At 47.8% G+C, this 21662-nt stretch overlaps 1 protein-coding gene across 1 annotated transcript in view; it reads right to left on the minus strand.

The window, feature by feature from the left end:
* LOC136172994 (histone-lysine N-methyltransferase PRDM9-like) overlaps window positions 1-21433 on the minus strand; it is a 77639-nt gene extending 56206 nt beyond the window's left edge. Inside the window, exons 1-11 of the mRNA XM_065942138.1 lie at window positions 21365-21433; window positions 20837-20960; window positions 20423-20530; window positions 16238-16287; window positions 14241-14397; window positions 13337-13438; window positions 12852-13123; window positions 12228-12295; window positions 10965-11158; window positions 8093-8551; window positions 6838-7588 (exon numbers count right to left, since the gene is read on the minus strand). Of these exons, the coding sequence (XP_065798210.1) occupies window positions 6838-7588; window positions 8093-8551; window positions 10965-11158; window positions 12228-12295; window positions 12852-13123; window positions 13337-13438; window positions 14241-14397; window positions 16238-16287; window positions 20423-20530; window positions 20837-20960; window positions 21365-21433 (2354 nt within the window). The remainder of the gene's footprint in view (window positions 1-6837; window positions 7589-8092; window positions 8552-10964; window positions 11159-12227; window positions 12296-12851; window positions 13124-13336; window positions 13439-14240; window positions 14398-16237; window positions 16288-20422; window positions 20531-20836; window positions 20961-21364) is intronic.
* Window positions 21434-21662: the final 229 nt, after the last annotated feature.

Genomic DNA, 21662 nt, shown 5'->3' on the forward strand with positions numbered 1-21662 from the left:
TGCTCTCTGCAGTTGTCTGCCTGTTCGGATCTCTGCCTGACCCAGGGCTGGGAGTATTCATGCGTTGGTGTGTCCCCGCTGTGTATAGCAATCCGCCAGGCTGAGTCCTGCTGGCCTGCATCGTGACACTGCCATTTACTGGTGACACGGGGCCCACCCTGGAGCACCGCTGACAACGTGTCCGCTGGTCTCAGCTGGACCTCACTGTTGGGCCGGGAGCCAGATTGTCAGTGCTGTTGGTGCCTGTGGGCCTGGCTGCCATCACAAGCCTTCTCCTTGGGGCTCAGCAGCTGAGCCATCAGATTGTGTGCAGAATGCACTGCAGACCAGCACAGGGGGTCAGCGCTGGGCCTCAGCCAGAGAGCGGAGGCACCGACGTGGGGCCTGACCTCCATTAGGACACTTTCCGGCCTCCTGAGCTGTTTTGTCTGACCTTCGAGGAACGGGCAGAGTTGCTGCCCTCATCCTGGCCCACGCTCTCCAGAGCTGCCCTCACAGACCTCCCCTGCATTGGGATCCGACCAGTACATTCCTGGTCCCAGCACCAAGCCAGGGCGTCCTGGGGCCCCTTCAGTTACGGGGTCAGGGGGAGCAGAGCCGCTTTGTTTTGAGTTGGAGGGGGAGTCCTGTGGGTAGAGTTCTCATTTCCTCCAGCAACTTGTGGCTTATGGCGCCCAGGGCTCCCAGCCAGCCTGTGCGCTGCCGTGGGACCCCGTCTCCTGTCGGCCCTTCTTCTGACTGGTTGGTCCATGTTCTGACTGCTCGGGACTTGGTGCTTCTGGGTTGAGTTATGTAATTGGCTAGGGTCTGTTCTTTTTTGTTTTAATCAGTATTTCATTTTTTGAAGTATAGTTGGTTTACAATGTGTTAATTATCAGGGATACACTTATACACACATACACATTCTTTTAAAAAATATTCTTTTATGTTTATCATTGGACACTGAATATGGTTCTCTGCTATGCAGCAGGGCCTTCTTTATCCATTCTACTTATAAAAGCTACATCTGCTGACCCCAGCCTCCCACTCTGTCCCTCCACCGCCCCCTCCTCCTCGGAGAGTGCCAGTCTGTTCCCTCTGTCCCCGAGTCCATTTCTGTTTCATGTGTGTGTGCTCAGGTGTTTAGTTGTGTCTGACTCTTTGCGACCCCATGGACTGTAATCCACCAGGCTCTTCTGTCCATGGGATTCTCCAGGCAAGAATTCACCGCTGGGTGAATGCATGCTTGTGGTCACTCTGACCTGTCACAGACCTATCAGAGGCTGTCCTCTGGGTGAGTGCAGGCTCGTGGTCATTCAGGTCCGTTACAGACCTCTCAGAGGCCATCCACTGGGTGAGTGCAGGCTCGTGGTCACTCTTGTCCATCACAGACCTCTCAGAGGCCACCCACTGTGTGAATGCAGCCTTGTTGTCACTCAGGTCCGTCACAGACCTCTCAGAGGCCATCCACTGGGTGAGTGCAGCCTCGTGGTCACTCTGGTCTGACACAGAACTCTCAGAGACCATCCGCTGGGTGAGTGGAGGCTCGTGGTCTCTCTGGTCTGTCACAGACCTCTCAGAGGCTGTCCGCTCGGTGAATGTAGGTTTGTAGTCACTATGACCTGTCTCTCTGCCCATAATAAATAAGGAGGGTTGTCAGCACCTGGGCGAGTGATGCTGTGGTCACCCGGACTGCCTCATCCTTGTGAGATTTCATGTGAAGACAACACAGAAGGAGAACCAGCCAAGACGGATCAAGGGAGCAGTGAACCCCTCTTCACAGGGACCCTGTGAGACCCAAGACTCACTCTGCCTACCCCGCTCTGACTTTTGGGAACTGGCCTTTGTCATTCTCTGGGCAGGAGGAGGGAAGGACAACCCGGTCTCTCTTCCACCTCCTGAGACCCAGGTGGGCCCTGGGGGCAGCAGCACCTCCACCTGGGGTCCAGAGAGGGTGTCCTGAATGCACAGTGCCTAACCGGTCAGTGAGGCCGGCCCTCGTCCACAGTGCACTGACCTGCTGCAGGGTCTCGGGTTCCCTGGCATCCAGCTCCCCCATCGCCAACCCCAGCTTGGTGTCCTGGGAGCCCCTCACTGGCAGGCACATAGGAGGTGAAAGCTGCATGTTAGTGAGAAGGAGGAGAAGCTGGTGGGGCAGGGGTCCAGCGTGGAGTGTCCAAGGCCCCTCTGCTCCCCCAGGAACACACAGCCCCACCTGCCGTGGTCTTTCTCCTCTTTAGTGTCTTTGTGGCTGATGTTGCCAAACACCTTCCTCTGGAAGAGAAAGCTCCATGACCATGGAAGGAGTGGAGGTGAGGAAGTGCTGTAGCCCTAAACCCAGAGAGCTTCAGAACTAACTTCCCTGAGCCTTGAACGTACTGCCTGTTACATCTGTCCCAACCGAGGCCAAGATCTAGAGAGATTCTCTGTGGAAACACTTTCCATGTCGAATAAGAGAACCAAAGCAGGCTAAGATCTGGGCAGATTCTCTGTGGAAACAGTTTCCATGTCCAATAAGAGAACCAACAGAGGCCAAGATCAAGACAGATTCTCTGTGGAAACACTTTCCATGTCGAATAAGAGAACCAACCTAGGCCAAGATCTGGGCAGATTCTCTGGGGAAACAGTTTCCATGTCCAATAAAAGAACCAACCGAGGCCAAGATCTGGGTAGATTCTCTGTGGAAACACTTTTCTGTCCAACAAGAGAGGATTTGTTAACCCACAGCTGAACCCCGAGACGTGGGACGTGCTGTAACTGTGGATGCTGCAGGGAAGGTGTTTGAGAGGCTTCTTCCCCGGGCGGCTCCCCGAGGTCCCTGGAGCTACTGGACCCAGAGGCGGAGCGCTTGCGATTCTCTCCTCACTGCAGGCCAGACGGTGCCCCCAACCATACAGACCTGCTCCTCCGCCTCCATGAGTTCAACGGAAACCCCCGGTCATGAGGCCAAAGCACAGTCTTCTTGGTGAGCAGAGCAGGGGCCGGTGGGGAAGGGGGGTTAGGCTGAAAGCTTTTGTAGAAGAAAAATGCACACATGTGTTCCTGTGTGTGGTGGCAAGATGCTGCAGTAATTGGTGTTCCCCACACATTTGTGGGTGGGTTTTAGTTTCTGTATTTTCTAAATTTCTTCTTTTTTAAACAGCTGCATATTATGAGAAAATTTTGCAATCAACCATGAGCACTTGCAAAATAAGATCTTTCATTTTTTTTCTTTTCCTAAAATGTTGCAGTTTTCTATGGTGACAGATGAACAGCCTCCTACTTTTAAGTGTTCATTTAATTGGCTGCGCTTGGTCTTAGCTGTGGCATGCAGGGCCTTCAGTTGCAGCATGTGGGAAATAGTGCCCTGACCAGGGATTGAACGTGGCCCCGTGTGTTGGGAGCTGAGTCCTAGCCTCTGGATCAGCAGAGAATGCTGCGATCTCCTACTTAAAAAAAGATTGTTTATTTATATTTTTCTGTGCTGGGTTTTTGCTGCTATGTGGGCTTTTATCTGGTTGTAGGGAGTGGGGGCTGCTCTCTCGTTTCTGTGCTGAACTTCTCCCTGTGGTGGCTGCTCTGTTTGGGAAGCAGAGACTCTAGGCTCTTGGGCTGCAGTAGTTGTGAACGGACTTAGTTGCTCCACAGCACGTGGGGTCTTCCCAGATCAGGGATTGAACCCGTGTCTCCTGCATTGGCACGTGGATTCTTAACCACAGCATCACCAAGGGAGTCATTCCCCTCCCCGCTTCCTGCCAACTTCCCCCTTTAAAAAAAGACTAAAAATAATCTGTTTAGTAAGTTTTCAGGAGTCTGAGCTCTGAGGTCAGCGTCTGTGGTGTCATTCTGCCAAAGGCATCTTGGCTTCAGATTCTGACTGGGCTCATGATTCCAGTAAGCAGGGCAGTGCTGGTGGCTGAAGACAGGCTTGGCCTCTGGAGCTCTACCCTCACCGAATCACCCAGGGTCCCCGAGCCCCGGCAGCCAAGCAGAGCCGCGGGCAGGCGGGGCTGGTACAGCCATGGGGCCGCCGTGGTCAGGGTGGAGCATGCGGCAGAGGCAGCTGGCTATCCGTCCCATGACTGCTGATGTCCTGTGTGCCCATGCAGGGCAGTCACGGTGTCAGGCGGGGACTGGCCGCTGTCTTGGGGACAGGATGGGACCTCAGAAGCTCGCATCCCCATTCCCCATCTCCCAGCTTCGCTTAAGATCATGGCTTGTGGCTGCTGGCAGCTCCCTGGGCTGGGAGGCTGTGTATAGCACCAGCCTCCTTGCTCAAGGTCAGCTGAGACCCCCAGCTCTGGGGTCACACAGCATCTGTGCCACCATCCAGGTCATCCCACTTCTGTGAGGGAGGGCCTGTGTGGGGCTGTGGGTGATGGGGGATTTGGGGGTGTTGTGGGCTGGCCCCAGGAGTCAGCTTTTTGAGGGAAGGGGAGCAGAGGGGAGGGGAGGGAGAAACTTTGACCTGCTCAACCTTCCAGGGGATTCCGGCGCAGCTCTGGTGGGAGGTGCAGGTGAGAAGCCCCTGCAGGTTTCTGGGTCCCTACTGTTTTTTAGTTGAAGCCCCTCTGCCTGCACCACCCCTAACTCTCCCTCCCGTGGTCCTGGCTGAAGCCACAGAAGATGGGGAGTTTACGTGGCTTCCCTTCCTGTAGGGAAATGTGTCCTTTAAGAAAGCATGACAGAAACAGGAAAATAATAGTGGGTGGTTATCACTGACATGGCTCATATAGGGATGCTTCACCAGCCTGACCCAGGGCGGGAACTGAGGTCCGTTGCCCCAAGTCCTGGAGTTCGCACCCTCCGCCCCCCGCCCCGCAGCCACTCTCCCCTTGGTGTCTTCTGGTGGCCGGGCAGACTTCAGCCTCCTGAACCCCTTCTGGAAGGACCAGGCCAGGGCAGAGGTCATTCACAGTGGGGAGGGTGTGGTCAACCTTAAGAACGCCATTGCCTCCACTCTGCCTTGGAGCTCGGTTCTGGGTCTGAGCAAGCGTGGATTCCTGGTGCTGTCCCCACCCTCACTCACCCAGGGTGGGGGAGCTTTGTGTCCACCTTGTCCCCTCGTGCAGCCTGGTCACCCTGGGACCCGTGCTGTGTGAGCATCTGCTCTGCTCACAGCTCACCCCGAGGCCCATCAGACTTCACTCATGAAAGGGAAGTGTAAGGATGAACTATTCCATGGTTAACAATTTCAAGGTCGCGATAGCATTGACCAGAGCACACGGGCACAGGTGTGAGGCCCAAGCATAGAGAAGCCGCGGTGTGGGCTTCAAGGACCCTCCGTGTGGGGGTGGGATGGGGGCCGGACGGGGATTTCCTCCAAACGCGGCTCCAGCTCTGTTCTCGGCAGGGGGGACGACTGTGGGTACTGCCTGTCTGTGGAGGGGCCCTGGGGCTGCCCAGCTCAGCAGGAATGGCAGGGGTGCGAAGGAAGGTCGCCCTCCCTTCGCATCCCTGACCTCATACCCCCTCATCAGGGCATCCCAGTGCCTAAACAGCCCCTTCCTCGTCTAGTTCTGAAGACCTGGAAGGTGTGGGGGCTGAAGGACAGGCAGAAAAAAAATTCTGTAAAGCAATTATCCTTCTATTAAAAAATAAAAAAGATTGAAGAAAAAAACACAAAGGACAGCAAAGGTGGGGCTTGCATTCGCAGCCAGCTTCTGCCAGTTTCCGCCTGTGCTTATGCATCAGACCAAAATACTGGTGCTCCCACCCCGTATCACAGATGAGAATAGAGACACAGAGAGGTTGAGCATCTTGCCCCAGCTCACACAGCTGCTGAGGGCAGGGCTGGGAAGTGGACCACTGTGGTCAAATCTGGAGTTCAGATGCTGTGATGACCCTGAGGGAGCGGCAGAGACCAGATGGCCCATGCTGAGCCAGGCGCGTGCGCACACACACACACGTGCACGTGGCCTTCACCTTTGCGGCTACATATGTCAGAGGGAAGCAGAGGGCCACCAAGAGAGGCCAAAGGAGAGCTGGGATCTATAAGGAGGAGAGGCCACACTTCCCAGGAGGCCAGGGAATCCCTTTCCTGGTGAGTCTGTCTCAACCCCTAGATTCCTCTCCCTGGACCCAGGAACTGAGTGTCCAGTGACCTAACTGACTTGGCTCCAGAATTATGCCTTCTCAGGGGTTCAGCTATGACTGGACTCCATTGCTGTAAGTGAAAAGGAGGGAATGCGTACATAGTCTGGGCTTCAGATTTGTTTGGAGACAAAGTTTATTAGAAGAGGAGTACTAAAAAACCATGAGGGCCCTTGGAATGAACATCTCCAGAACACCTAAGAAACCCTCTGCTGTTTGTCGACCTCCTGTCCTGTCATGAAAGTGGAAGGTATATTTAACAAGTAATTCTGTGCTTACCACACTCTTTCTTTAAAATATTTATTATATATTTATTTATTCGGCTGTGCTGTGTCTTAGTTGCAGCATGTGGGAGCTAGTTCCCCAAGCAGGTATTGAACGTGGGTCTCTGCATTGGAGTTTTGACCCCTGGACCACCTGGGAAGTCTCTCCTCATACTCATGGGGACAGTAACAGGTCACAGGCCTCCTCTGAGGCCCCCTTAGAACTGAGGCATGGGGTGGCTGCAGTAATCCTCCTGTGGCTAAGGTGTCGTTTGTTGGTCAGGACTCACTCACACTCCCTGCAAACATAGGGCTTCTCCCCTGTGTGTGTCCTCTGGTGTGAGATGAGGAGGGACTTCTGACTGAAGCTTTGCCCACACTCTCCACAAACATAGGGCTTCTCCCTGTGTGTGTCCTCTGGTGTCTGATGAGGGCTGACTTCTGACGGAAGATTCGCCCACACTCCCTGCAAACATAGGGCTTCTCCCCTGTGTGTGTCCTCTTGTGTGAGATGAGATTTGACTTATCACTGAAGCTTCGCCCACACTCCCCACAAACATAGGGCTTCTCCCCTGTGTGTGTCCTCTGGTGTCTGATGAGGACGGACTTATCACTGAAGCTTTGCCCACACTCCCTGCAAACATAGGGCTTTTCTCCTGTGTGTATCCTCTCATGTGTGATGAGGACTGACTTATCGTTGAAGCTTCGCCCACACTCCCCGCAAACATAGGACTTCTCCCCCATGTGTGTCCTCTGGTGTCTGATGAGGGCTGACTTCTGACAGAAGCTTTGCCCACATTCCCCACAAGCATAGGGCTTATCCCCTGTGTGTGTTCTCTGGTGTCTGATGAGGGCGAACTTCTGACAGAAGCTTCGTCTACACTCCCCACAAACATAGGGCTTCTCCCCTGTGTGTGTCCTCTTGTGTGAGATGAGATTTGACTTATCACTGAAGCTTCGCCCACACTCCCCACAAACATAGGGCTTCTCCCCTGTGTGTGTCCTCTGGTGTCTGATGAGGATGGACTTCCGACTGAAGCTTCGCCCACACTCCCCGCAAACATAGGGTTTCTCACCTGTGTGTGTCCTCTGGTGTCTGATGAGGACTGACTTATCACTGAAGCTTCGCCCACACTCCCTGCAAACATAGGGCTTTTCTCCTGTGTGTATCCTCTCATGTGTGATGAGGACTGACTTATCGTTGAAGCTTCGCCCACACTCCCCGCAAAGATAGGGCTTCTTCCCCATGTGTGTCCTCTGGTGTCTGATGAGGGCTGACTTCTGACAGAAGCTTTGCCCACATTCCCCACAAGCATAGGGCTTATCCCCTGTGTGTGTTCTCTGGTGTCTGATGAGGGCGAACTTCTGACAGAAGCTTCGTCTACACTCCCCACAAACATAGGGCTTCTCCCCTGTGTGTGTCCTCTTGTGTGAGATGAGATTTGACTTATCACTGAAGCTTCGCCCACACTCCCTGCAAACATAGGGCTTTTCTCCTGTGTGTATCCTCTCGTGAGTGATGAGGACTGACTTATCGCTGAAGCTTCGCCCACACTCCCCGCAAACAAAGGGCTTCTCGCCCATGTGTGTCCTCTGGTGTCTGATGAGGGCTGACTTCTGACAGAAGCTTTGCCCACATTCCCCACAAGCATAGGGCTTATCCCCTGTGTGTGTTCTCTGGTGTCTGATGAGGCCGGACTTCTGACAGAAGCTTCGCCTACACTCCCCGCAAACATAGGACTTCTCCCCTGTGTGTGTCCTGTCGTGTGTGGTGAGACTTGACCTGTCCTTGGAGCCTTGCCCACATGCTCCGTACATGACTCTCATAATCCCTGAGACCCCTGCCCCCGTGAGCAATGTGCCTGTGTCCTCCGGATTCAGTTTCTGGCTTATGCTGGGCTCGTCTTTCATTCTCTCATGCACCCCAGAACCCCCCATTTGTCCTCCGGGTGAGTAGGAAGAGGCCCTTGAAATCCTCTTAGACTTTACGCTTTTCAGCAATTGTTGGGGCCTCTCCTTGGCCTCCTGACCCTCAGGTTTGTCGCTCGGGCTGTGTGGATCTGAATATCGCTGATTTTGATTGCCTGGGCAGGGATACTCTGGTTGGAGGAGGTCTCTTTCAGATGGTCTCAGGAGGGTCTGGGAGGGGTGACTGCGTTGGATGTGTTGGCTGAGGAATTTCTGACTGGAGAAGGCCAGAGAGCAGGACGCACATGGGTGGATCTTGGGCTTCGGTTCTGTTGAAAGAGGAAGCTTTTGGTCAGGTAGCTGGTTTACCATGGTCAGGCCCACCCCACTAATCATCTAAGTGTTGACAGCGCACGATTTGCGTCCCATCAAGTGTGTTTATAGTCCACTTTTCCACTTCACTCTTATTCTCTACATCTACAGAAATCCAGGAAGCTTGTGTCAAGGGCCTTTTCTACATATCACCCAGATAGGGACCTTCCAGCAGCATCAGAGGCAGCATCTCTGCTGATAGAGATGGATCTGCAGGGACTTTCCCTGCGTGTAAGTGTCTGAAAAGTCACGTCACAGTGGCCACAGGTATTTACCCTACTGAGAGATAAGACTTAATGACTTGGGTGAAATCTCCTGAGTGGCTCCCTGTGAGGAGAAAGGGTCTATTAAGTTAGGGGCGCCTGGCCTGGAGCGCTCTGCATGTGAGAGGCAACACAGGGGGTGGTTACAGCAGGTGTGAGTAAAGCTGATTTTGTGGTTACTTGTTCAGAGAGCAGCCTTTGTGCCAATCTCTACAGGAAGTGGGTTTGAGACTGGGTGAGACCGAGCAGTCCAGGTCCCCCTGACTACAGGTCTCTGGCTCCTGTTGTCCCAACAGGCAGGTTCACAAATTGCTCCTCTCTCCGTTTCCCATAAATCATAAAATAAAGGCATATCGTTTTTCAGGCTCATCAGTATCCATACCTCATTTATTTCATTCAGGCTTAGTCCATTTAACATGCACTAGGAAGCCCTGTTTAAAAATATATCTCCACCCAGACTTTTCACAACCTCACTCCCAAGGACGTTCAGCCAGCCCACTCTCCCCTCATGTATGGCAATGAACTGACCTCTGAGGGGACTCCCCGCTGCTGTCTCTTCCCAAAAGTGAACCAAAGCATCATCTTAGCACAGAGAACATGCCGCTTGCTGAAAGCCTCGCGGTTGTTCTGTGTCACCCAGGAGGATCCCTGGGGCATGCACGTGGACACAGGGCCTGAGGCTTCCGTGTCCCATCCAGCCTCCTTCCTGTCCCTCTGTGCTTCCTCCCGAGACCCCTGGCATGGCCTCTCTTCCCAGCCCTAGGGTTGTGGCACTGGCTGCTCCCCTGCCTGGAGTCCTTCCCTGTTATCTCTGCAGAGACCCTGCCGCACAGTCCTGCACCACAACCCACCCTCTGCTCACGCTGACCCGAGGCAGGTTCCCTGCACTGGTTTTCCTCAGAGCACCAGCCACTGTCTGGTGTGAAGCCCCTGCTGCCCCAGGGCAGTGGTTCTGTCTGTTTCGGTGCATGGAGCCCCGTCTGGCACAGAGCGTGAACTCACATGACAACAGACTAGAACAGTAACTGAATGCGCATCACTGTATATGTGTGCACCCCAATGTTCGTCGCAGCACTGTTTATAATAGCCAGGACATGGAAGCAACCTAGATGCCCATCAGCAGACGAATGGATAAAGAACCTGTGGTATATATGCACCATGGAATATTACTCAGCCATTAAAAGAATTCATTTCAATCAGTTCTAATGAGATGGATGAAACTGGAGCCCATTATACAGAGTGAAGTAAGTCAGAAAAATAAAGACCATTACAGCATGCTAACACATATATATGGGATTTAGAAAGATGGTAATGATAACCCTATATGCAAAACAGAAAAAGAGACACAGATGTACAGATCAGACTTTGGACTCTGTGGGAGAAGGCGAGGGTGGGATGTTTCAAGAGAACAGCATCGAAACATGTGTATTATCTAGGGTGAAAGAGATCACCAGCCCAGGTTGGATGCATGAGACAAGTGCTCGGGCCGGGTGCACTGGGAAGACCCAGAGGGATCGGGTGGAGAGGGAGGTGGGAGGTGGGATCGGGATGGGGAACACATGTAAATCCATGGCTGATTCATGTCAATATCTGACAAAACCACTACAATATTGTAAAGTGATTAGCCTCCAACTAATAAAAATAAATGAAAAAAATAAAAAAATACTGATGACTAAGGAATTTCATTTACTTTCTTTAAATTGGCAGATGTCATTCATCAATTTCCTAGTGTGACTCTTAAAATATCTTTGTCCTATGAATATTTTAAAATAAAATGTCTTTATCATAGTTAAAAAAAATTAATGGGAGGAAATGAGGAAGAAACAGGTAAAGTGGAGAGAGCTGGTAGATGCTAGAAAACTTGCCTTTTGCTCCTAAGCCTTTCAGCAGAAGGTGATGTTACATATTATTTTGCATGAAATATTAAAAATTAGAACTAGCATTTTTAATATAAAACTTTTTCCTAACAATCATATGAAAAGAATCAAATTCTGAGGCATTTCAATTGCAACTCAACTGACTTTGGTCTGGATTGTCCTCTGCTTCGAAATCAGACCACGGAGCCTCCCAGGACGGGGTGGCGTGCTGGAAGAGGGGAGACACTCACCTCTCCCGGTCGCAAGCTCACTCTTCCCCCTGCTGTTCCGCTTGATGCCAAAGTCCTGACCATACTCATCCCCATACCAGACCAGCAGCTCACAGCCCGGCCTGATCACCTGGCAGGTTCGGTAGAATATCTGCCCGTGATACTGGAAGGCCACCAGGTTCTGCTCCTTGTCGTCCCGGGCACAGTTCACATACCTGGGGTCGAGGCCGGGAAAGGGAAAGAAACCTCAGGTGATGCGTGCCCTCCACTGTCTGCCCATGCCCAGCTCCCTGCCTTCCGCTTCTGAGGCCGCCCCTCATGTGGACCTTCTGTTCACACCTTCGACCAGGCCATGTGAATTCCCATGCTTTTCTCTCCTTACCTAAGTAGCCATTTTCCGGAGCCCAGTTCCAGACTCATCTCCACCTGAACTGTCGGTGAGGCTGGTGACCTCCAGCTCCTCTAAACTCTGAATAAAGTTTTCTTCCATATACAGGACTTGGTGCTCCTTGGCTAACATGCAGCCCTCAGCACTCACCCCAGCCTGCCTTCTCTCCTGAGGCTTTCCTCCCATCGCCCCATGTGTATCCAGGGTCCTATTAGCTTGCCCACCCCCTCCCATGGAAACTTGGAGACAGCTCTGATATAGCTTGAGACACGGAACAGTAATAGTCTGTTCACTGTCTGCCTGCCCTGATGAAAGGAGAGGCCCTCAGAGAATGGCCCTGCTCAGGGCCAAGCTGCCCCCATTCCTTCTGAGGCCTCAGGGCCCGCTTCTCACTGGAACCAAGCCTGAGGAGGTTGTTGCCCACAGAGAGTCAAGGTCTCCTGTGTTAGGTCATCCTGGCGTGGGCAGTTACTCAAAGATAGAAGAGATTAGGTTACTTCTCCTAAAATCAATCGGCTAATGTCTGTTTGCCGTATGTTCTCCAAAAGGACATGGGTTGTGTGATCCACTTCAGCACCGAAGTTGACTGTCTAAACTGAAACATAAAGTGCGTGGTAAGTGTCCACTAAGTGAGTTAACGTGTCCCTGGTGAATCTAGACTCCTCAAGTTGTTCTCAAGGCCACCAGTTTTGTTCAGCATATAGACTTGTATCTTGACCGCACATGCCATATTTCTATCTCCTTCTTTTTAGTGTCTTTTGAAATGAAAGAGCATGATATGGAGGGAACAGAGGAAAGAAGATGTGAAAGCTGTTGAGGGAGCCGGGTTGAGAAGGAAAGGGGCGTGGGATTGAGTGACTATCAATGTCTACACACTGCAGACTCACTGCACTCACCTCATCCAATTGGCGCAAGACGTGTCCTTTCCATCCACATACTGGTAGCAGTTTCTCCCTTTGGTGATCTGAGAGTCAGAAAAAGAGTTACAAGCTTTCATCTTTCTTTTCTTTTCTTTCTTTCTTTCTTTTTTTTTTTTGGTAGGAAGCAATAGAAGAGCTATTTCGCTCTATAGTGATTGGTGCTTTTCAGCCTGCATGTATTCAACTGCAAGTCGGACCACACGGTAAGCTCCTTACTCATCATTTCAAGTCTGAGTCTCTTGGTTCATTGAAGGCAAAGACTCCACAAGGGAGGAGTCACTTCAGTGTGTCTGTACACTGTGTTCCCACCTCTCCTCTGACCTTAGATAGAGGTCCTGTGTGTGTGTACCAAGGTGTTCCCACCTCACCTCTGACCTTTAGATAGAGGTCCTGAGTGTCTGTACACTGTGTTCCCACCTCTCCGCTGATCTTTAGATGGAAGTTTTTGTTCGCGCCCAGGGCACACATTACACAGGGCTGACTGTGTCATTGCTGACCTTAGTGTTATCACCATCTGCTTCCTCATATGTAGACATGAAGTACCCCCCACCACGTACAAGGGATTAGAGGCCAGAGAAAAGGGAAACGCATGCTTCTCACCAGCCAGGCATATCCACTGTCGGCGGCCTCTTCATCGTCTGTGATCTGGCCCTCATAGGGACCAAAGTGCAGGCCCAGCGGCAGATCAGACGCCTCGTTCCACACTCCAAGCCCAGCGTCAGGGATGCCCGACAGTCTGATGCTTAACCCAGGGGGCAGCGTGAGGACTGAGCGATTGGCGTGCCCCTTTTCCACTGCACAGTCCTTTACAAAGGTTGGGGGCCCATGGGCAGCACAGCTGCCGATGAAGAAGTTCTGACACTCCTCACAATCTGGAGGTGAGAACAGGGATGAGAGGAGGTATAGTGATGTTGCTGGTCGTAAAGACCTTCAGAAAAAACTGGGGCGTTCATGGCATTTGGCCTCGACCTTGCACCCCAAGTCATAGAGGAAGGGGATGGCTGGGGGACCAAATGGTGAGGTGAGGTTAGTGGACCAAGGCCTCGTAGCCCCTTCTCTGTGAGTGGGCCAGTGGTGTCACTCACAGAGGTAGTCGTCATCCTGGGGCTCGCTGACCTCTTGGTACACGTGGCCCTTTCTTTCCCGTAGACTGTACCTCTTCACTCCATTCTCCTTTCCTCTGAGTTCTAAGATGGAGAACAGAAGCTAAGCAAGGCTGTTGGGGTCTGGGGAGTTAGTCCCTGTTTTATCAGAAAGTGTGAGATCTCCTACCTGTCCATCTATACACTTTGTTAAAACTTTCTTACATATACTTTTCAAACTTTTACTTTTGTAATTTTAGTTTTTAATGTTACATTATTTATTTCTTGGCCATACTGCATGGTTTGTGGGATCTTAGTTCCCTGACCACACCTCCTGCAGTGGAAGGGTGGAGTCTTAACCACTTTACCCCCAGGAAGTCTCTTCTCTATATTTTGCTTCTTCTCCCTTTAACTGCAGGTTCAGTAGACTGAGGCTCCACTGCCCACAGATGCCCAGTTCAGTGATAGCATCCTGCACTTCCCGTTAGTAGGTTTAACTTCTCAACCTTCCTACTTAGGAAATCGTTCACCAACACATCTGCTCAGAAAATATATGTTAAGGGCACATGACACATAAGGCACTGAGCAGAGGTCTGGGCATAAACACCAACAAAGCTCGGTTCCCATTATCACAGATGGATTTATTGAACTACTTGTAGGTGTCAGACTTTTGCATTTAATGTAAGGCTTTCAAGCACTGTGTGAGTTATGTATCCTTATCTTCACTTTACAAATAGCAATCAGGACCTCAGAAAATGTATAAGATTTTCCCAAGGCCCCATTGCTAACTTCATGTCTCAGATCAGTCCAGCTTAAACCCCGCCTACACAAAGTCCATGCCACACACCTAGGCCATACTTATTAGTTTTTCTACAGGGATTGGAGGAACTCCCCAAATTTCTCTTACCGACTTTTTGCCTGGGGTGCTGTCCAGGGGTCCTTGCTTTTCTGTGATGGGGCACTGGATTCTGAGCCTGCTTGGAGCCACTTGTCTTCAGCGATTCTGCTGCTCCCGGCAATGCCTTCAAACCAGACTCCTTACTTAATGGTGCCCTGGACATTCTCTTCCATGTGAGTAAAAGACAGCATGCATTTCTTTAGTTCTTTAGGACTTTATGAAGTGTTTTCACATGCATGACTTTAGTTAATACTTTGACAATTCTTGGAAATACCTGATTTGAGGGGGGTGTCTGAACACTAGAGTGTAAAAAAAGGACCTAGGTGGATAGTGAATCAAAACTAGAATTCATATCTTAAGGTTCTTCGCCTGAAACTTTCTGCATAAAAGTGAGAGCAAGATAGGGAGAATAGCTGGAGGTCAGGGAAAGAAGAGGGTAAGGCCTCGTAGAGAGATCTGGGGGGTTTCTCTTAATTAGTGGCCCTTTGATTTATGAGGAAGTATGGGAAATTACAGATGGGACAAAACACTTCAGATGGTCACAAAGCAGTGAGATTAAGAAGAGAAAAGACGATCGATAGAAACACATTTAGACAATAAAGTATTGAGACGAACGTTGCAGGTTGCCATGTCCTAGAGACAGTGTTTGGAATTAAAGCAGCTGGTCTCATCAGTTCTCCTTGAACAAGGCTGTATGACTAGCTGGTTCTGCTCAGTTTCCTGACCCATTAATTGGTGTACAGGCTAATTCTTAATGTTATAGTGAACATGAAATTTAATAACCTTCAACAAATTGTTGTGTGGGCTATTTAATACAGTAAGAACGTGAGTGTACATCCCTGGTATCAATTTATTCCCTAAACTGCATCTATATTTGAAGTCTAGCTCAGAGATACTATCTTTAGCATTCTTTGACCTTTCTACTCCTAGATGAATGCTTAAATGTGGAGTCATTCATTCACAAAACATTCAGAGGGCCCTCAGGGGCTTTGAGCTGGGTCTGGACTTCTGAGAATGAATGGGTGTGGGCTAGGCTTCAAAGCTCAAAATACAGGGGCAGGCTAAACAAATGATTCCGAACAGGAGAGTTGCCTAATCAGAGCTCAGAAAAAGGAGTTGTTACTCCCTCCTACAAGAATGAGCATTTGAAATGATGCCCAGATGATGAGTTTCTACTCAAAAGCAGGTGATCTATGTGAAGTCCTTCTTGTTATCTTCTTATTTGTTGCTTTTCAGTCATAAACCTGAGGCTTATCATGCCCTTAGCTTCTTCATCTTGGTCTGTCCACTCTACAAACTGCCCGGCATGTCCTTAAGCTTCTTCATCTTTTACTGTCCACTCTACGAACTGCCCAGCATGTCCTTAAGCTTCTTCATTTTGGACTATCCATTCTAGAAACTGCCCAGCATGTCGTTAAGCTTCTTCATCTAGGACCATCCACTCTACAAACTGCCCAGCATGTCCTTAAGCTTCCCTTAGTCAGAAGTCTTAGCATACCCCTCCCTAGCACAACACAAAGGAACTGAGGTTGAAAACATCTCTCAAATGAATGATATAAAGATGTATGAATAAGTTTCACAGAGCTATGGAAGTTTTAATCAGTTTGTAAGGGATTTAGAGAACGTGCATTGGTTTAGATTACACTACCAGTGATACTGTGATCTCAGGCATATAATCAAATGTTTTTTACCTCACTTTTTGAATCTATAATGGTGATAGCTATTTATCAACCTATAGGTACTGTAGGATTGATTTAAGGTTTAAGTAAGTTTATTCACATAAAATGCTTAAAGTCTGAAATATTTTGTAAATAGTGCAACAATAGAACAGGATACTATGGTTGTTGTTCTTACTAACTGTAAAGGTGGTGATGATATCAGACATTGTGCTAAAGATTCAGGACAGGAAGGCAGCCGTCTCCAGGATCTCTGTGTTTCTCCTATTCTCACCTGTGACTGGATCCATAAGGAGGGTATTTTGGCAACAGGATTTGGGAAATACTCACCTTCTGGTGTTTACCTTGTTCCACTCTGAAGGCCAAAGAAGAAAGTTTACCTAAACAATGATGAGAATCAGTATTTTGGTTGGTAAATGTTTCCAAACTCTGGGTATTCTAATTAAGGACACAAAATTCTAAGCCAGAGAGTGACAAAGACAATGATGACCAAAGGAGAAATGCAAAATGATTTCTGTATCATTAATTCCCATGGTTCCACTGGGAGCATTACATAATTTTTTTAAAATTAAAAAAAAAAAACATGAAACTTCATCTGTGCCTCATCTGATGTTCCATGGAGTATCTAATAAATTTACTAGTCTTTCATGATAAAAGTACTCAACAATACAGAAACAGGAGGAAGTGACTGCAATTTAATAAAGATCATATATTGAAAGTCTACCTCTAACATCATAGTCATCAGTGAAAAAGATCAAGAAAAAAAGGCAAGGACGCCCGTTATCAACATTTCTGTTCACCATAATATTAGAACTCCTAGCCAGGGTTTTGGTTAGAAATGGAAACAAAAGGCTTCCATTTGGAAAGAAAGAAGTAAAATTATGTCTGCTCACAGGGGCATGGTTTTATGTGCAGAAAAATCTTTAAATTCACACACACAAAAAACCTGCCCAAAAAGTTGCACGGTACAAAATCAACATTCAAATATCTTTCCGTGCATGAACAATGACCATTCCACAAAGGAAAATAAGAAAACAATCCTATTTATTATTTATTTTTTTAAATCTATAGTCAAGAGCTAAATTAAAAAATATATATATTATTTTTATTTATTTGTTTGTGCCAGGTCATTGTTGTGGCATGTGGGATCTAGTTCCCTGACTAGGGACTGAACCCAAGTTCTCTGCATTGGGAGTGTGGGGTCTTAGCTACTGGACAAGGAATCTTATTTGTAATAGCATTGAAAAGAATGAAGTAATTAGGAATAAACTTAAGGAGATGAGAGACTTATATGTTGAAAACTACAAAATACTGCTGAAAGGAATCTGACATAAATAATGGGTAGGCGTCTCATGTTTATAGATTTGGAGGCTTAATATTAGTAAGCTGTTCATACTACCCAAAGCAATTTAAAGATTGAATGCAATTCCTATTAAAATCCCAATGGAAGTTTTTTCAGATATAGAAAATCCATCCAGCAGTTAACACGGAATCTCAGAGCACCCCAAATAGGCAAAGCAATCTTAGAAAGAACAGCAAAGCTGGAGGCCTCTGATTTCTGAACATACTACAAAGGTACAGGAACCAAAAGAGTGTAGATTTGGCAAAAAATGTGTGCTTAGTCGCTCAGTCTTCTTGACTTTCTGTGACCTTTTGGACTGTAACCCACCAGCCTCCTCTGTCCAGGGGATTTCTCAGGCAAGAATACTGGACAGGGTTTCCATTTCCTTCTGCAGGGGATCTTCTTAACCCATGGATTGAATCTCATCTCCTGTGTCTCCTGCACTGAAGCTCAGCTTCACATGCTGAGCCACTGAGGAAGCTGGCCAGCATAAAGACAGATATGTCAATCAATGGAACAAAATAGGCAGCCAGAAATAAACTCTTGGACACATGGTCTAATGATCTTCATCTAGGGTGTCAAGATAATGGGGAAAGTTTATCCCTGAATGGTGCTGGGGAAACAAAATAACCATATGCAAAATAATGAACATCTTAAATCTTGAAGAAAAATCAACTCAGAATGGATTAAAGACCTAAATGCAAGACTTGATAAGACTCTTAGAAGAAAACAAGTGTGAAGCTTCAGGACATTGAAACAACAATGATTTCTTAGAAATGGTACCAAGTGCAAAAGTATTAGTAACAAAGTACAAATAGACAAATGAGATTAATCTTAAAACCTCTGTGCAGCAAAGGACACTGAACAGAGTTGAAAAGCCCACCTATAGGATGGTAGAAAATATTTGTAAAATATGCATCTGATAAGGGGTTAATAAGCATACACCAGTATGAAGGCTACCTATAAGCCAGGAAGAGAACCTGATTGACCATGATGGAACCTTGATATCAAATTTCCATGCTCCAGCATTGTAAGAAAGCAAATTTCTGTGGTTTAAGGATGCAGTCTGCTTTGTTATGGCAGTCTGAGCTGACTAACCATGAGAGAAGGAATTGAATAGACATTTCTCCAGAGAAAATACACAAATGGCCAACAAACATATGAAAAGATGCTCAATATTACTAATCAATAGGGAAATACAAATTGAGACTTTCGGTGATGGGCAATATGTATAAGAAGACAATAGCAAGTTTGGTAAGGATATGGGTAAATTGGAACACTTATACACTATTGTTGGCAATGTAAAATGTTGCAAGTTTTATAGCAAACAGTATGGAGTTTCCACAGAAAATTAGAACTGCTGTATGATCTAGTAATCCAACTCAAGAGTGTGTTTCCATAAAAAATTGAAAGCAAGATATTGACTAAATAGTGGGCACATGTATGGTCATTACCGCATTATTCCCAATGGGAAAGATGTGTAAGCCATCTAAATGTTCATTGGTGCATAAGAGATAAAGATTATATATAAGATATATGTTATAGCTCTTATATCCAAATGCACACAACGGAATGTTTTGAAGCCTTAAAAAAGAATTCTGTCATATGCTCCGTCATGGATGGGCCTTGATGATATTATACTAAGTGAAATGAACCAATCAAAAAAGACAAATATTGCCTGCTTTCACTTCTATGAGGTATCTAAATTAATCAAATCCACGGAAACAGAAAATATAATCTTGGTTGCCAAGGGCTATCAGGAGGAAGGATTGGAGAATTGTTCCTCAGTGGGTTAGGGCTTCATTCACGCAAGATGTAATATTTCTACAGATTTGTTGTACAGCAATGTGTATATATATCCCCGGTGGCTCAGCGGTAAAAAATCCACCTGCAATGCAGGAGATGCAATAGATGCAGGCCCAATCCCTGGGTTGGGAAGATCACCTGGAATAGGAAATGGCAACCCACTCCAGGATTCTTGCCTAGAGAATCCCATGGACAGAGGAGCCTGGTGGGCTCCAGTCTCTGGGGACGCAGAGTCAGACATGACTGAGCGATTAGCACTGTGGCCACTAACCCTAACGTGTACATAGTTAGCACAGTGTGCCATACACTCAGAAACTGTTAAAAAGGTAAATAAAGACGTGCAGGCGTATGGTGAACCGAGGCGTATGTATTCCCTATAAAGAGTCTCTCTTCATATAAAAACCTTTGCAGACAACCAAATGTTTGGTTTTCATGTCCCTTTCCCTTGTTTTAATAACCTCAGGAAACAGAGGGAAGTCTCTGGTGCACAGTGGATGAGAATCTGCCTGCCAATGCAGAGGACACAGGTTCAAAGGCTGGTCCAGGAAGATTTCACTTTCTGCGGGACAGCTAAGCCTTTGTGTCAGAAACTACAGAGCCTGCACGTGCTTTGCAACGAGAAGCCACTCACCGCAACCAGAGAAAGCCCATGGACAGCAAAGAAGACCCAGTGCAGCCAAAACAAAATAAATAATTTTTAAACATCTGGAAGAACAGAAATCCATAGATGGAGAATCATAGAACTATCTAAATTGTTTTCTCCAGTCATGCAGATTAAATCTTCTAAACTGAGCAGCAGTAGAGGAAGTGAGCTGCTCACTTCTATTTTATAATAAGTGTGCTTCATTTTATTTACCTGATGCAATCTCTGGTCAGGGAAATGTGGGAAAGATCGTGGAGAATAAATAGTTCTCTCCAACCCTTTCCCAGAATTAAAATACAGAGTTAGTTTAACCTTAGGGTAAGAAGATCATGGGTTTTGTTTTATATATATACATAAATAATATATCTGGACTTAATACGTTAATCACTTCCTATTCGAAGAGATATAATCCAATAACCAATGAGATTAGTATTAAATATATTTGGTGAATTTATTTCTAAGGTTTCTTTAACCGCTTTTCACTAAGAATGTTTAGCAAAAATAATTCTTTTTAAAAAGAATGATAAATTTTAACCATAAAACTTTTGAGAATTACACTGGAAAACCTATACATTCATCTTCATTCAGGCTTATGTAAATATTTCGCCACAACCACTTCAGAATGCTGAATATTATGCTTTTCTTGCTAATGACTGAGATGAAGTTGAGACCTAAACCTAGGCTGGTTTCAGAAAGACACCTCCAAATTCTTCTGGCCTCTCACCTTGCTGCCTTGGTGTCCATTCTTCATCAGAATCCTCAGTGTCATCTACCTGGGGCTTGATGACCTGCCTGCGGTGATGCATGAAATCTGGTCGAGTGGCTCTGAAACCTGGAAGGAAGCAAAATATTTGTTCTAAGAAGGAGGAACAAAGCATAGAAGCAATGGAAAGTGTCACAAAGTCAGGGAATCAGTAGGATGTGCTGGGGGAATCTAGAATAAGGCAAGAAGTGAGCTCTGTACTGCAGGGTCATCCTCCCTTTGGTAGAAAAGTGTAAACATATCTTCCAGGTTAGTCTCCACACAAAAGGGAACTGTGAGCAGATGAAGCCACCTAAGAGCAGGCCAAGTGAACACTGAGGGTAAAGACCTGTTTCATGTTTCCCAGGCTCACAGGCACCCAGCACTTCCTGTTACCTATAGCAATCAGTGCTTCGTAGTTTCTTTTCATATTCCTATATCGGATTTTCTCCCATTCTCCCATCTCTTCCCATTCTTCCTTGGAGAAGTATACGGAGATGTCTTTGAAAGCATCTTTGGCCTAAGGAAAATAATAGATTTCATCAGTGATTTACTAATCTAAGTCAGATCTTAGAGCTGAGCCTTCTCCTCCACCTTTTGTGAAGGAGTAGCCTGAAGCTCCTGGATGGTCTGTGTGAAACAGGGATGAAGACTTTCCTTCCCGACTGTGTCCTGCTTAACTGAACAAACACTGAGCATTTTCCTAACTCTCCCTGGACACAGAGCAGTTGACGAAGCTAGTGTCCTGTTTTGTTCCACTCCACCCCACCATCTCAGACAGGACCAGGCGTTCCCATCCTGTTACGGTCACAGGGAAGTTCACTCAGCTGCCCAGGCAAGCAGTCTGTGGTGCTTCAGGGACCAGCGCCATGTCCTTCCTATAGAGCTGGCTTAGAGCCCATCTTTGCCGCCTCCACCTCTCACCGTGGGCTTCAGCTCTGTTCTCCCAGCATCTCCCTCAGTGCTCTCCTCTGGAGACCTGTTCAGCCTCATGACCATTGTAGTGCCCAAGGCCAAGGTGCCTGTGGAAGAAGAAGGTGCTGAGATAGCCCAGACCAGTGTCCAGTGTCTGGTCTGTTTGCCTTGTGTGGAGTGTCCAGGGCAGGATGGTGAGGGGAATGTCAGGGTGAGGGTATTGGTGGGACGGACGGATCCTGACTAGATATGACAGATCAGCCTAATGTGAACTAGATTTGGTTTCTTTGTTCCCCTACAATTCAGC

The sequence above is a fragment of the Muntiacus reevesi genome, chromosome 8, assembly GCF_963930625.1.
Source record: "Muntiacus reevesi chromosome 8, mMunRee1.1, whole genome shotgun sequence".
In the NCBI taxonomy this organism is placed as follows: domain Eukaryota; kingdom Metazoa; phylum Chordata; class Mammalia; order Artiodactyla; family Cervidae; genus Muntiacus; species Muntiacus reevesi.